This window comes from Trachurus trachurus, assembly GCF_905171665.1.
Source record: "Trachurus trachurus genome assembly, chromosome: 15".
NCBI lineage: Eukaryota > Metazoa > Chordata > Actinopteri > Carangiformes > Carangidae > Trachurus > Trachurus trachurus.
Genome location: NC_139906.1, coordinates 22858399 through 22873528, shown reverse-complemented (window position 1 = coordinate 22873528; position 15130 = coordinate 22858399). Strand labels below are relative to the sequence as shown.

Below are 15130 nucleotides of genomic sequence, written 5' to 3'. Positions count from 1 at the left end.
ACTGCCCTCCCCGTGTCAAAGTGTTAAACATGAGCTGAGGGAAGAGTTTAAAAACCACAGCTTGTTTCAAAACTGTCATAGTAGTGAGCACTGAAACTGAAGAAGTAGAAGTAAAACTATTTTTCAGTCCAAAGAAATTATTTAGAAACAAACCCATCATTTTAATGGATAGATAAAAAATGTGATATTAATAGTTTCTTGTATCAAGCAAAAATGCTTAATGCATTTGGTTGCAAAATTTTGATGGTTTACTGTTCAGATGCTGCTGCTCTGACTCTTTGAAATTACTGATGGCATTTTTTACTATGTTTGTGACAGTTAGGCTAAATAATTTATTTAGAGAATGAATAATAGATAAATCCATAATAAAAAATAGCTTTCATTTATATGCACACAGTGATGTACTCTCTCTCATACACTGTGTTTTGTTTGTGCATGTGAATAAAAGCATCACATCCTGAAATCCTTGGCACACACACACACACACACACACACACACACACACACACACACACACACACACACACACACACACACACACACACACACACACACACACACACACACACACACACACACACACACACACCTAGAATACCTAAACCAAATGCATCAAAGTGGTGTTGCATCAACTTCTCAATAATTTTGCTGTCTGAAGGTTCTAGACTCATATTGACGTGTGATCAAGGACCCATATCCAGGGTTACAAGCTTGCGTGTGAGGATCAATGACGTCTATGACAATTATGACCCAATCAGAGGCTTAACCAGCACAGGCACTGGAATTGAAAAGGGGATCTCCCCCCCCTGTGCTCTTATCAACTGGGAAACAGACAGAAAATGTATCAGTTATCTTTGCCTTCCACCGTCTGTTCACAGTAATATTGAACTGGAGTCTGCTGTATAGATTCTCCACCCACACAGTCTTTCTCTCTGTGGATTGATAACACTGTTGTGTTTTGGTCTTCTTTGGCACGGGGAGGCGTGCTGTGATACCCCCCCAGGCTCTCTGAGGGAATGTGGGAATGACATGCCAAAATGGAGGATTAATGCATCTTTCAAGGGGCTACTCCTGGCCTATTCATCTGGCAGCTCGCGAAGCTGTCCCGTCAATCAAGTTTGGCTGGCCTGCTGATCAATTGTTTAATTACAAATACATTTTTGCTGCAATAAATTCTCTAAACCACAGAGAGACTGTAATAGTGCTGGAGCCTAGTTTCACCAGGCCCAGGCAGTAAAAGCACTGTCTGTTGTCAAAGTGTCCCCAACTTCCAACAATAATATGTGTAATTCCAGTATTAAACAGGCCAGCAGGGATACATTTTTAAAGACCTGAGTATTGATAAACGCTGACATTTCTGGTTTTGCTTTCTGTACTTGAGAAATTAAGAAAAGGGAACTGCTAAAAGTTGTCCCACATTTTATCTCACCAACTCTTTTTCTGATTAAGATACCCCCCACCTCTTTCCCTCTCTTTCTCTCTTTCTTTCTCCCTCTTTCTATCTCTTTTTCTCTGTCACACACTGAAGTACCGTGCAGCACACACACACACACACACAGTTATAATAATGATTTCTTCAACAGAAAATTGCACATAAAGTCTAATTAAGCACTTGACCTAATTACTTAAGAGGCCTGTTCATTTTCCTTATTTGCTTTCTTAGTGCCCGATTTGGCTCCTTTTGTAATGCAGTAAAATGGCTTTCTTTGAAAATGTGGTGCCATGTTGGATCAAATATAGATAAATAATGAAAACAGCTTAGGGAAATGTCCGGCCCCCAGGCCCTTCAGGAAATGTGGGCCCCTGAACAACATTGTTTAATGGCTTGGGGATATTTCATGCCCCTATTTTGATCTTGAGTGTGCCAGTGTCGGTTGAGAGGATGGAGACCATGTACCAGTAGCCTCCCACGTATAGTCATAACAATACATTGATTTTCATAATCCTGCCATGTGGAAAATGATGATGATGATGATGGTTTCGTGTTATTTGAGTAAAAATGAAAATGAAAATATACTGCTCATTTTGAAACGAAAACAGTATTTTTGAATACTGAGAAAACTGCATTTTCATTGTGACTTTGATAAGTATTGCCAAATATGTAAAATCAGATGGGATTGTGTATATTCCACTTTAATCTTTAAATTTAAATTAACATTTGAGTATTGCCCACTGTGCTGCAGGGTTATGACTTTGATTAAAAAAATAAATGTCAAACTGCTTTTTCATTTTGAAAATACAAACTGATTTATTGGATTTAAATTTTATTTAAGTAACACATACATATGTGGAAAAGTATTGGACTATTGTTTAATTACATTATCATTTCTAGGCCCCTGTAGACTTCGATAAAAGCTAAATCTTCATTCTTCTTCACCCAGTGTATGCCTCTGGCAGCTATTTCAGCAGTGATAAGTGCTTTGGTGCGACACCTGGCCTGTCGCTGTAGTCACTGTATGGGTGGCAAAGTGAACTGGCACTGGGTAGGAGCACAGGGACAGACCTGGCACCAGGCCAGAACAGATGGCCACTAGTTTCACTTACAACACAACACAGTGGCAGGCAGGAGCGGAGATAACACCTCTGTCTAATAATAAAAAATCCCTGGTTCCCTAGGTGACCCCTTCAGCGCCTGCAGCCTTTTTAATTACATGTGAATCCCAGTCTACTGCAAGAGAGAGAGAGAGTGAGAGAGAGAGAGCTGTGACAGGATGGAGATGTTGTTAAACCATCAGCCCTGTTTTCTGTCTCTCTCTCTCTCTCCCTCCTGACAGAGAGCTGTAGCTGACTGGTGACTCATCCTCACCATAAGGCAAGCTGAATCCGAGCGCGATCTACAGGATTTAACATTTAATTACTCCGGCCTGAAATAGATTTGCATTTGTTATTCTAACGTATGAGGTAACTTAGTTAATTGTGCAGCCGAGTGGACTGGCGATTTACGCTCGAATTCTCCCAGTAAAGTGTGGTTGAATTATGTTGTCACCTATTTGGGCCAAAGGGAGCTTGTGCGCAGGAACACTAAGTTCCTGGCCTATTCCTGTTGTTAAAAATTTTATATTGACATCATTAAAGATATATTCTGTTGACTGCTTGGATAAAGCTCCCTTGGGATCTAATGACCTGGCTGACTTCCTTCCGTTTCCCCCTGCTGTTAATTTGATCAGTAAAAACTATATGAACAGACCTTGACAGCATTACCAAATTCACATTAATTAAGTAAGCGGACATAAAGACTTTTTATTTGGATCTCGAGGGACACATGGAAGTCAACCTAATAACTTTTGATTGACCATAACATTATGTGGAAACTTATATTGCAGGTCACATTGCAAGGATTTGTACAAGCATTAATTGTTTTACAATGATACCTGCTGTTTCTGCAGCCCTTAACCCATTGCTGCCTTGAAAATATGAAAATTAAATAATCAACCATTAAATAGATATAAAGTGGGAACTTTTACTGTGTGATTGGTTTTATTTAATTGGAGCACCACTGGTTGACTGTGCTGGTTTCTGCAAAAGTTCCCTCACAGCCTGTTAAGACCTGACTCGTCTCAGTCAATTGTGCAACAACAGCATATCATACCACATGTGACATGTGCACAAACCCTCTTGTTCTCTTCATGCTCCAAAATATTCAACTGTAAACAGACCACCCTGCCGTTGTTGCCCTTTACACTACAATTTCCTTTGTGTTTGAACGTAACGAGTCTTTGTGAATCATACTTGCCTAGCTGGGAGTGCCTGAATGAAGTCACTGAGAGTTGCTGAGTGTCTCTCAAGGAAAGTGGGTGACTGTTTGTTTGCTTTGTCTTTCTTCCACCCCTGTGATTCAGACTCAGGCTGATCACAGTTTAATGCAGCAGGACTGCTGGGAAAAGTGGGTCAGGAGGAAGTTTAGTGAATTTGGCCGGGGAGTTTTTTGACTGTCTGTGGAGCGTCTTTCTGTAGAAGCAGAAGGAGGAAGTTGCTGCACGTGAAAGGAAGGGGAGTTTTAAAGGTCACTAATTGTTGTAGACCCACGAAGGAGGCGTGGAGTTAAGCATTTTTCTATCACCCTCAGTGTTAAATTTGCGTTGTCTTTGTACATAGCCCATTATTGGATCCCACCTACAGCTCTTAAGTATTAAAGTGTAAGCCAAAATGTAAACAAAAAAAAGAAGAAGCTGTGTCCATGTCTGTTCCTTTCTTCTTTTATTTATGATCATGTCCAGATGGCACTTTACTTGTGTCCCTTGTGTTTTGATATGAAGCAGCATTTTCAAACAGAGCTGAGGACATTTCACTATTATGGCTTGACCACCTCTACTCTGTCACCTTCTATAAAGATCAAAGATACATGTAGAAAAAAAGTAGGCTGCATTGAGAGCTGCTCTTTGTCAATGCTTCATTCTCAGGTGCTGCAGTGTGTCATGAAGGTGTGCTCCCATTGAGTTAGACATGTGAATTGCATTTCCTTTTATTGTCACAGAGAAATGAAGCACAACGAAATTTAGGTGCATCTCTCCCTAATAATTAAAAAAAAAAAGAAATATGCAAATACTAATTTAAGAAATATATATTTATATTTTAAAAGTAGGTAAAGCACAAGTAAATAATATGTAATAAAACTAATCAAAAGTAATACAGATGTTGCTAGTGCAAATTCACATTTACATTGTCACTGATGTTTATTTCTTCCCCTCTTGTTGTCTCTCTGTTCACAGGCTCTGCAGCCTCACACTGAAAAAGCTGGTTGTCCTCAAAGAACTGGATAAAGAACTGAATTCCCTGTCCATAGCTGTCAAAATACAGGTGGGTGATTTCATGTCCAATGTGTGATCGGAGTAACAAATTCAAATGCAATATTTCACAGCAGCCCATCACACTCCAGAGCCTGTAGCTCACTGTCTCTCAGTCCTTTGATAAGTCTGCATGCTGTTGAACAGAATCACAAAGCGTAGATGATGATAAGATATGCAACTAATCCCACTGATTGATTAAAAATCTCCTTAGCACAGAAGCTCTGGCGAGTCCCATCCACTCAGGTGCTTTAAAAGGCAGCCTAGCATTACTACTATGAGAAGGAGCATTAGTACCTTAATACGGATTGTGCATCTTACAGTGACTGCTGGCGCATCTCTGTGAAACACTGACTCCCAGTATAGAAATGTTTAGATGATGTAAAAATCTAAATAATTAATGATGCATGGAAATAAGGTAAAGACATCTCACTGGTATCTGTTAAAGGCTGCTCATAACACTCAGCAACAACAGACTCACGTGTTATGTCTCCTTTCCTTCCATCACTGTAGTAATATTTTCTTGCTCAACGTTTACACGACCTTTTATGTGTGTGTGTGTGTGTGTGTGTGTGTCGTATCTCTATGTGAAACAGGAAAGGGAACAAAAATAGACTACAAAATACATTTGTCCTGTTTTTGTTTAATGCCTGCAGCTGAAAACTGATGTTCATCATATTTAAATCTAATGAATTTGATATTACAATTTATTTATATCTTTAAATTAGATCATAACAATGGAAACTGATTGATAATAAAATAGTGCAGTATATGTTAAAAGATTGTGTATGTGCTGAAACCCAAACATGTGCATGTTCATCATGCTAACGACGGTATTGCAAAATCAATCTTGAGGCAGAACATGACACTGATGAGGAAATGCACTGCTTTAGCTACGGTACACTGCCCTTCCCTTACATGTAGCGGCAACACATTTGAAGCCAGGCCTGAGTCTGCAGACAGGCTTTACAGTTTGAAAACACACACTCCTCAGTAAGCCTGGTAGTGGCTGTAAAGATGATGGTCCACTGGTTCTGGAACAGCTGATTCTGAGAGAGAAATAAGACCAGTGAGAACATCTCAAACACAAGCCCTGAGGAGGCCATGTGGAAATAATTCTCTCTCTCTCTCTAAAAAAAAAAGAAAAGAAAAACTCATTCAAAAATTTTCACTCCCCTTCAAGATTTGGGCTCACCTGAATGCAGGAAGTCTGTAATTTGTGTGTGAAGGATTCAGTGTGACTCTAATAGAGCAACAGTTTTTTTCTCACACATCAGAGACTCCTGCATCTTGCAACTGGTAAAATAATATGAACCCTGTAGTTATAGGGCAGCACTGACATGTAGTACGGATGTGCATTATTAGTAAATGATTAAATGTTGCTACCCTCGATAATTATCTCAGATGTTACACAGCTGCACAACAGTTGCTGGGGCTGCAGCCCTGACAGGTGACAACTCTCCACTCTTCATGCTAATGTTGGACATTGAAAACAAGCAAAGTGAAAAGTGGGACAGATGACATCTTACGTAAAACCAGCGCAGTCTCACAGTATTTTGATCTAGAAAAATGAAAATAAGGTTGTGTGTAGGCTGTGTTAGAATAAATTGGCACAAAACCAATCAACCGGAGCAATGTGGAACCACATTAGGCACATGCATGTGGGTGTTAACCTGCAAGGCACGAAGGCTGCTGCTGGGTGAGGTTGGCAGTGTTACCAGCGCTAACCTTAGCCACTAGGCAAACCAGAACGACGGTGTTAGACCACAGATGCTGTGCTCCTGTTTGGTCTGAAAAAGGTAACACAGCTCATCATGAACATTTTAAGCACTTTATCAGTGTTTTCTTCACATTAGTTGACTTGCTTACATTTATATTTCTGTGTAATCGATTTGTCAAACATCCCCACTGTATGACTATGTCTACATAACATACTAATGCGAATGCTTCAGCATGCCACATTTTTCTTCTCACGCCTCACTAATTAACATTTTTCTATCCCACTGTCAATATTTTCTACCTTATTATGAAATTTAATTGAACTTTTATTTAGCACTGGCTGATTAAATTTCAAAGGAAACAAATCACCCCCTCCCCACCCCCTTACTGTAATCCTGAAGGAAAAATCAACCAACCAAGTGTGGCTTTATCCATGAGCTACATTGTCTCCAGAGCGTGAAATCTCTCAATTTCTGCTGAGCCGCCTGGAGGACAGCTGAGCAAAGCTCTGTTCGCCACAGCTCCGGAACTGGAGCATTAAATGCAATTTCCAGCAGGTTTGGTTAGGGAGAACAGAGACGCTGAGGGGATAAAGAGACAGTTGGAGGAGATGACAGAGGAATAAGAGGGTTTTGTTTTCAGACAGTGAATTACAAAGCTTCATTACCGCATGTCATCGGTTCACTGTTCTGCATACAGTGGCCGTCTCTTCTCTCTCGCTGGCTCTCATCAGGTTAAATGGCCTACATCCACACACAACCCCAGTAATGGCTAACCATTTGGACGGTCTCCCAAAGTCAGAGCAGCGGGGATGATGAGATTGCAGTTTTCGTCTGCAGGAGGCTCTGTTCCCCGGGAGATAGTCTTCTGTCTCGCACCCTGGACGCCGCTGGGTCACTTCAAGTAGCTCGGGCCTCCTCACAAATAACCTCGGCTTCATTTTGCGCACATTGAGTCGCTGTGTGATATATTGCAGCACGAACACTGCATGATTATGCATTTTTATGTCCTCTCTTTTCTGTATGCAGTGGCCTGAGGTTGTAGCCAGACGTTGATGTCAGCCGGATTATGATAGAAAAGGCGTGCAAGCCGCATTTCAGCTCAAGCCGCTGTCCAAAGCACTTCCATTTGCAGTGCACTCAGATATGATCCAATTGTGTGTGTGTGTGTGTATCAGTTTGTGTTGGTTGAAAGCAGAAGATTTGAAACGCCTTTAAAACCTCTTTACCACAAGTGCATGTTGAGCTGTTGTTCTATCCCAGAGGGGGACAACTTAGAGAATTTTACATGTTTAAAAAAGTGTAAAGTTGAACTTGTTTTTCCACAGGCTTGTGGAGCTTTGGTAGAGGGGCTGTAACATTTCCCATCTGGCTCCAGAGAGACAGTAGAGAAGCTTGTAGCAGGGGAGAGAGGGTGAGAGAAAGGGGGGCCAAAGGACATTCAGTACAAGCTTTTCTTGCCAAGGCTCTGTATTGTTAATGCATGTCAGGCAGTTTGAGAGTGCTGGTCTTTTGTGCCTTGATTCATTGTACCAGCCACTGAGCATGAGAAAAAAAAACACATACAAGGCCCCTTTGTGGACCTCAAGTTAATGGCAAGGTCAGACTTGGAGAGAGTTTTATCCTCATTTTTTCTTTGGATACAAAATGAGGGGTTGCTGCTACCTCCGAGGTTCTGTCATCGTGTCTTTCTCTGGAGCATAAACAGCTTATTACTAATGAGTGCTTTGGAAATTTCGGCAGAGCTAAATATTCTTTATTCCCATGTCCTGTTTAGTTCTTCAAAGCTTTGTTTAATGTATTGTTCATGCAAAGATCAAATCCATAAATGTTAATGTTTGACATTGCAGTAAATTATGTTTTAAACATTTCTGTCCTTTGTGAGCGAGGTTGCAGCTCACTGTTGCATTTCTCTGACTATTGACTATTGTGTCTTTCAGTTTATAGAGTGAAACTTTGATGTTTTCAGTCTGATAAATGTAGGCCTTTATGGGAAATTGACAATGAAACAATGAAAAACAGTGATTGTAGCATTAGAAAACACATAAATGTATATTTGCTATATAAATGGTTATTACACTGCTGTCACACATTTATGGCATGGCAGCAGGATTGTTGATCACATGGCCAAGAGCTAGAGCCCATTATTTTCTATTGTTAACTTACTGCCATTGACATAAGAAAAGAGGTAGTGGAAGTGGAAGGTTAACATTGAGACATCAGATGACTTCTCTTTAATCACTATGATAGTTGCTGTGTAGTAAATTAGTGGAAGTGCCACATTTTCCAGTTGTCTCCTCGTGATAAAACTGGAAGTCAGAGAATATCTAACATTTACTTAGTCATCTGCGATCTTTGGTTTTCACTGCAGAAGAAAACTGATTTACCCTGCGTCAGTTCCTGTTTTGCCAGACATACCAAGCTACATGCAGTCTGCTCAGTCGACTGGAGGGTGTTGATGATTTGAAGCGTGGGTATGTACTGCATGCCATTTCTGTTGGCTGTGACAGACCCTTGTAATCCTCTTGCCTTCTGTGGCCCACAAGGTGAGATTCTTTGAACATTTGTTGGCCCTGCTTTTCTGACTCTGACATTTCCCCGACCTGGCCACTCAGACATTTATCCACAGAAAACATTAAGTATGTAAGGCATTGCTGTATTCTTGAATAAAGCTGCCCCCCCTTCTCTGGTATCTTGTGATGATTCCTGAGTACACACCCAACCATTTCATTTGGTATCCGTTACATGATTCAGCAGCTCTGATGACACTAGGATCCAGTGTCGTACCCGCTGCACTGGACCATTAAATAGTTCTCCCTGGGGTATGAAGACAGACGCAGGATATCCTTACTGCTCCATGCTGCTCACAAATCTAACTCGGTTCTGTTGTCACGTCTAGCAAATACCTGAAATAATCTTTAAGGACTTCTGAAGTTTTTACAGCCGTTGATGAGTTGCCAAATACATAACACAACAAATATCCGTCTTCAGCGCTCACAGCTTGACATGAAATCAGGAACTCAAGACTTTGACAAGCTGTTTCTGTTTTGATTCTCTCATTTAAAGTCCCCACTTCAAGATTGTGCCTGGTAGAAAAAGGAGCTTGATTGAAGAATTAAACTACAACTTGAGAAGGAACACGACAAGACCGTAATCCAAGGCAGGAAAGAGGGCTGAGACACACACACTTGTGTGTTGGTGTCCTCACATTTGGAGATGACTGCCACAACCCATGACATTTAAATCCCCGTGCTGTTTGGCAACAACAACTTTGTCAGCTCCCAGAATTAGCTTAGCCGATGGAACTCTCCCAACCAGGATAGCAGACATTAGGTAATAAAACTAAATTTACTTTCGAGTTGCCGCTTAAAAAGGTAGCCTGAAAAATGATAACAACGTGCAACTTCATAGCAACTACAAGAACTAAATATGTATGTATGTGCGAACTAACTAATGTGTTAATGTGTGGGTTAACCGATACCCATGCATCCATCCAAGTCAGCAGATTGGCATCCTGTTTTACATTTTTCTGCTGCGGTATGAGGCGTTGACTTTAACTTGGTCTGCTCCTCCGTAGATGGTACAGTAAGGACACCTGACGGAGTTTTTCTGAGTTGTGTCAACAAACAGTGAAGGGAACCTTTCCTCCCAACTGTTAACTGGCTTTTTTCACCGTGTCACATGAATTAGTCTATTAGCTTCATTCTTAACACCCTGAAGGAGATAACTCCACCATCTTCAGTGTCATCAGACTTGTACATCCTCAAATATGACGCCGTGTCATTGATGATAAACTTCCTCTCAGACGGCACACAGCTGAGCAGTCACAGTCCTCGTTGTGTCACCTGACTTGCATACTGCGCACTCGTTCTCTAAACAAATCTAGGTTGTAGTAAAGAACAGCGCTGGTGTTTGATGATCTCTACTGTGAATCAACAGCTTTTTCTCCACTCTTGCACTTTTTCGATGTTACACTCCCTCCTGGAGCAGCCATGATTTACAACTCTATCCAGTTGTTTCTAAAATGCTGCTGAGTCTAGCAGTAGCTTAAAGGTGAAGCAGGGATAAGATTATGTTGTTACTGTTTTTAATTTTTACACCATTTTTTATCTATGTGTATGTATGTAATAAATAGTAAAGAATGAGCAAGTCCGTCAGTGTTTTTCTGAAAGGACCTGGAGGTTGTTTGTTCTGGGCTGCCACGGGGTGTGAATCTGCATAAATGTGTGAATGTGAAGTCGGCTGGTAATAAAACAAGTCTTGCATGCAACTGTTGTCTGGACACATTGAATTACCATAGCTACACCTTCCACAGATTTGACTCATTCCACATGTAAAGCCCACAGATTGGGCCGGTGCTCTTTCGAAATGATTTAGCACAAACAAATTCAATTGTGTCGCCACTCGCCAGTGGATGATATTACAGTTTTAACTGGCTAAATTGGCCGTGTTTCAGTATTTCATGCTTGCTCTACTGTCTGACAACAACAAGGCTGTAACAGTGTACTGTATGCATGAGGCTCACCGACAGTAGGAAAGAAGCAAACAGATAAATGAGAACTGCTGTCATGATTTATCAATAGACAAGTTATCATCGTCTTATCTGATCTTCGGTGGTCATCCTGTTTACGTTGTGCAATAATGCAATCTGCTCTTGTCCTAGTTTACAAAGATTGTTAGTGTCTATTAAAGCCATCTGTATTGTCTTTGTTTTTTCTCTCTGTTATGCAATCATATACTGTTTAATTGTTTTGTAGGTATTATTATTTTAACAACAGACTAGTTGAACTATACAAGCAGCATCATAGATTGACCCAAAGATATCAATATCATTTCCCCAATTATATAATTTTTTCTGCCATGAAATTGTTATTTAAATACATATCATATTTCTGATCTAGTGCCCACGGGTTGTCACGACAGTTCAATTAATACCAAGCATATAATATCTCAAACTTGACTCATATTTGATACAGTGTACTTTTTTTTCATTCCCTCTGTTATTATTCAACTGGTGGAAACAGTTAACACAAGCGCAGATCCCTTACCAATTATTGTGTGAGTCAAACTTTTTTTTTTCAAGTGAATATGACAAAAGACATACTTTTTCTCATTCCACCAGAGAGATGCACGTGAAATTCAGGATAGCAACTAAAGCAAACCTGGAAGTCCCTCTGTGTAATAAGTCCTGTGTAGTATTTGTGAGTTTTTCACAGTGTAACTTTGCTCTTCTTTGTCTTTCAGGGTTCTAAGCGTCTTCTTAGATCAAATGAGTACATCCTCCCACCCAGTGGACTGATGGAGACAGATCTGGAGCTCACATTCTCACTACAGGCAAGGCATCTGGCACTGTACTGTGAATTCTCACACTGATGTGGTAGTTAGTTGACAGACAGGACTGTGTTCAAGTATTAAGCCACACTGGTGCCCCTTCTTAACTCCTTTTTTCTAGAAAGTTTTAAGATACAAATACCGGTATGTATTTTGTATCTACCAGTATACAAAATACATAATAAATATCTATGATAATATCAGGCTCAGTTTCTGAAAGCTTTGTTTTAGGGTGAGATAAGGTGTTAACTGTTGTTGTAGGAGACATGAAATACTGTTGTTGAATAAAATGGTTTTTCAAGAACAAAAAAGAATCAGCTACCAATTTGCAGACTGGATTAGCTAGATGGCTGTCGACATGAGCTAAACCACAACAAGGTGATCCATTAGACCTTGTAGCTCAAAACGATTCTGTCAGTTGAGTGAAGCCTTAGAAATGTTGGCAAAGTACTGGACGCGAAAGTGCAGCAGTGATGTTCAGCCAACCTGTGAAACTTGATCTTACAATCTATTATTGTGTGAATATTATAGGCAAGAAAAGTCAATGTGAAGATCAAGCTCTGGCAGTCAAGAGATAAAATGACTTATAGAAACAGACAAGGAGGATGAAAAGAGTGAATGTGAGGATGAAATGTAGTCCCAGGGAGAAATGTAGTTCTGAAGTGAGGTGGAGAGTCTTGGTGAAGGTTCACCTACAGTTCAGCCACAGCTGAGCAGACAGGCGACAGAGAGGGTTTTTGATATTTCAGATAGTGAGATTACAGAGTCTGACAACCGCCATGTCTCAGTGCAGTGAGAGTGAGGATGTAGAGCCCCACATAGTTCCAAGCAGTCAGCATTATGGCTACAGATAAATCTTGTGAAACAGCAAAGCAGTTTATACACACAGAGAGAAGTTCATGGAATATAATGAGGAGAAGTTACGTTGCTGCCCGGCAGTCTGAGCAAGACTAAAGGACTATAAGGGACACAGTGGCTGGTAAAACATTGCAAAGGTAACTGTAATATGGCCTGACTGTAATATGGCCTGACTATGGCCCATGCTTCATTTGGTAGTGGTAATATGTGACAGAAAACCAGTTACCAGTTGATGCAATGAAATTCACTAAATTGTTCACAGACAAAAACACACTGTCCAGGAATAAATGCCATCGTTCATTTAAACCCCCAAATTTCATTAAGTCTTGAAAACTGGGCATCAGCTCTTCAGTTTAATAAAAGACAGATGGGAGGTTAGATCTTGAGTAAGAAGTCAAATTTGTTTTGATGTGATGAAAGGAAGAATGAGCCTAAAATGAAATACTGAGTTTATACCATTTTATTTTATGATTCAAACTGTATGGTTAAATAAGTTGAGAATTGTTTCTTATTTCATCAAAGAGTTTGATTTCAACAAAAACAGACTGACTGGTGAAACAGATGCATATTGATTTCCAACTAAATACTGAGCATATGATCCAGAATCCATTGTTTACCTGACTTTTACTTTCATTCTTTACAGTACCCTCATTTTCTGAAGCGGGATGCCAACAGACTCCAGATAATGCTGCAGAGGAGGAAACGCTACAAGAATCGAACCATCCTGGGCTACAAAACTTTGGCTGTGGGAGTGATCAATATGGCTGAGGTAACTGCACAGTGCCTCAACCCGGGGCGTTGCTTTCAATCATTTCATTTTATGTTTCATTGTTCGCCGTTTCATTTCTCTTCAGAGACATATAATTTCACTCTGAGCTTGAGATTGCATTCTGCTGTTCTCTGACAGTGACTGACACGGCTATTAGTGTCTCTGTACCCACGTCTTGGTTGCCAAAGAGAGGGCCTCTTGTGTTACACATCATTTCAGCAGATTCATGCTCATCACACATACTGCTGTGTGAGATTATGGGCCATCTGGAGCTGGTTTCGTATGCACTCTTCTGCAAACAGTGTATTCGGTCATGCTATGCAGAAGTAATGGACTAGGAGCTCATATAATGCAAAGGGTGGATGTTTTTTTAATGTAGATACACCATTGAATTCCTTTTTATGAGCCTGATCCGGTGGGGACTTAGTTACATCATACCACAGGGCCGATTTTTATTGCCCATAGTGGCTCCTCCTGTGCTCACCGATGACTATTGTCGGAGTGGAGATGATGAATTGAATCTGTTGGCCGCTGTTAATTGCTCAGTTCTGTGGGTGATTCACTTGCAGCAACAAGAATTTATTTTAACAGGCTCAAGCGCATGGTCTATAGCAAATGGCACAAGTGCATTAAGGCGTGTCTATATCATTTTTGCTATTTTAATGGCAGAAAAAACACTCGCTGCAACCCAATGGTGGAAAATGGTTGTACTTAGTCTTTTATTCAATCATGGAAGTGTTTTGGGCGTATCATGCAATAAATCAATCAGAGTGCCTTCTCCTATCTCCTTCACAAGTCAGGCATGCTCGCATGGCATCACTTCGCTATTATAATGGTGCAGTGTTTCACACAGAGTTAGATTCTATTTGTGTTGATCACATATTGTGATTGGCCACTGAGCCTTGTCACAGCACGTGTACGCAGCAGCTCCGTGCCTCCTGAGGCGCAAGCAAATACTGACCGAATCTACACGCAGTGCCAAGCTGCACAGTGAAGGAATGGTAGTACCGGTAGACGTCTTTTATGTTATATTATTATGAGAAGTGTAAATACATTTTCCACCCATTGTGAATGCGTTGGGAAAATAGAATCGAGCCGATGAATGAGAAACATTTTGGTGGCTTTTTTCAGGTAGTAAGAAAGAACGCTTCTCTGCAGAACCATGATGTATGCTAATGCTATGAGATGCACATTATGCCACCAAGACGCTCTGATGCTCTGTGTCCATGTTGTAATGCTCCTTATCACAACATCTGTGTGCATTTTCTTTTTCTTTTCGTTAAGTCATTTTTGGGGCTTTTTGCCTTTAATTGGCAGGACAGTAGAGATAGACAGGAAATGGGGAGGCAGAGAGTGGGGGAATGACATGCAGCAAAGAGCCACACCACATTCTGCTTGTGTTCAACCGTCTACACATCTCTTGTGAGCACTGACACTTGCTTCGTAAAGTACTGTCTTCAGACCATGTTTTTGTTAATTCCTTTCCTCGGCCTCAAGATAGAAATGCACTAACAACGATGTGCCTGACTGCACCTCAGTTTGAGACCAACACACCCACAGGTGCTCAAATGGGCTCAGGGTATTAGCGCTAGCCAGGAAAAAGACAACTGCATCTGTCTAAAACTAAGACACAAAGACACTTGATGGGGTCCCTCTTGTTACAGGAGAGA

At 40.7% G+C, this 15130-nt stretch overlaps 1 protein-coding gene across 1 annotated transcript in view; it reads left to right on the top strand.

Annotated features, from left to right (window-relative positions):
• The window catches only part of LOC310998208 (phosphofurin acidic cluster sorting protein 2), a 47833-nt gene that overhangs the window by 15096 nt on the left and 17607 nt on the right, over positions 1-15130 (top strand). The window contains exons 2-4 of the mRNA XM_083988146.1: positions 4710-4797; positions 11747-11836; positions 13335-13460. Coding sequence (XP_083844272.1) covers positions 4710-4797; positions 11747-11836; positions 13335-13460 — 304 coding nt within the window. The remainder of the gene's footprint in view (positions 1-4709; positions 4798-11746; positions 11837-13334; positions 13461-15130) is intronic.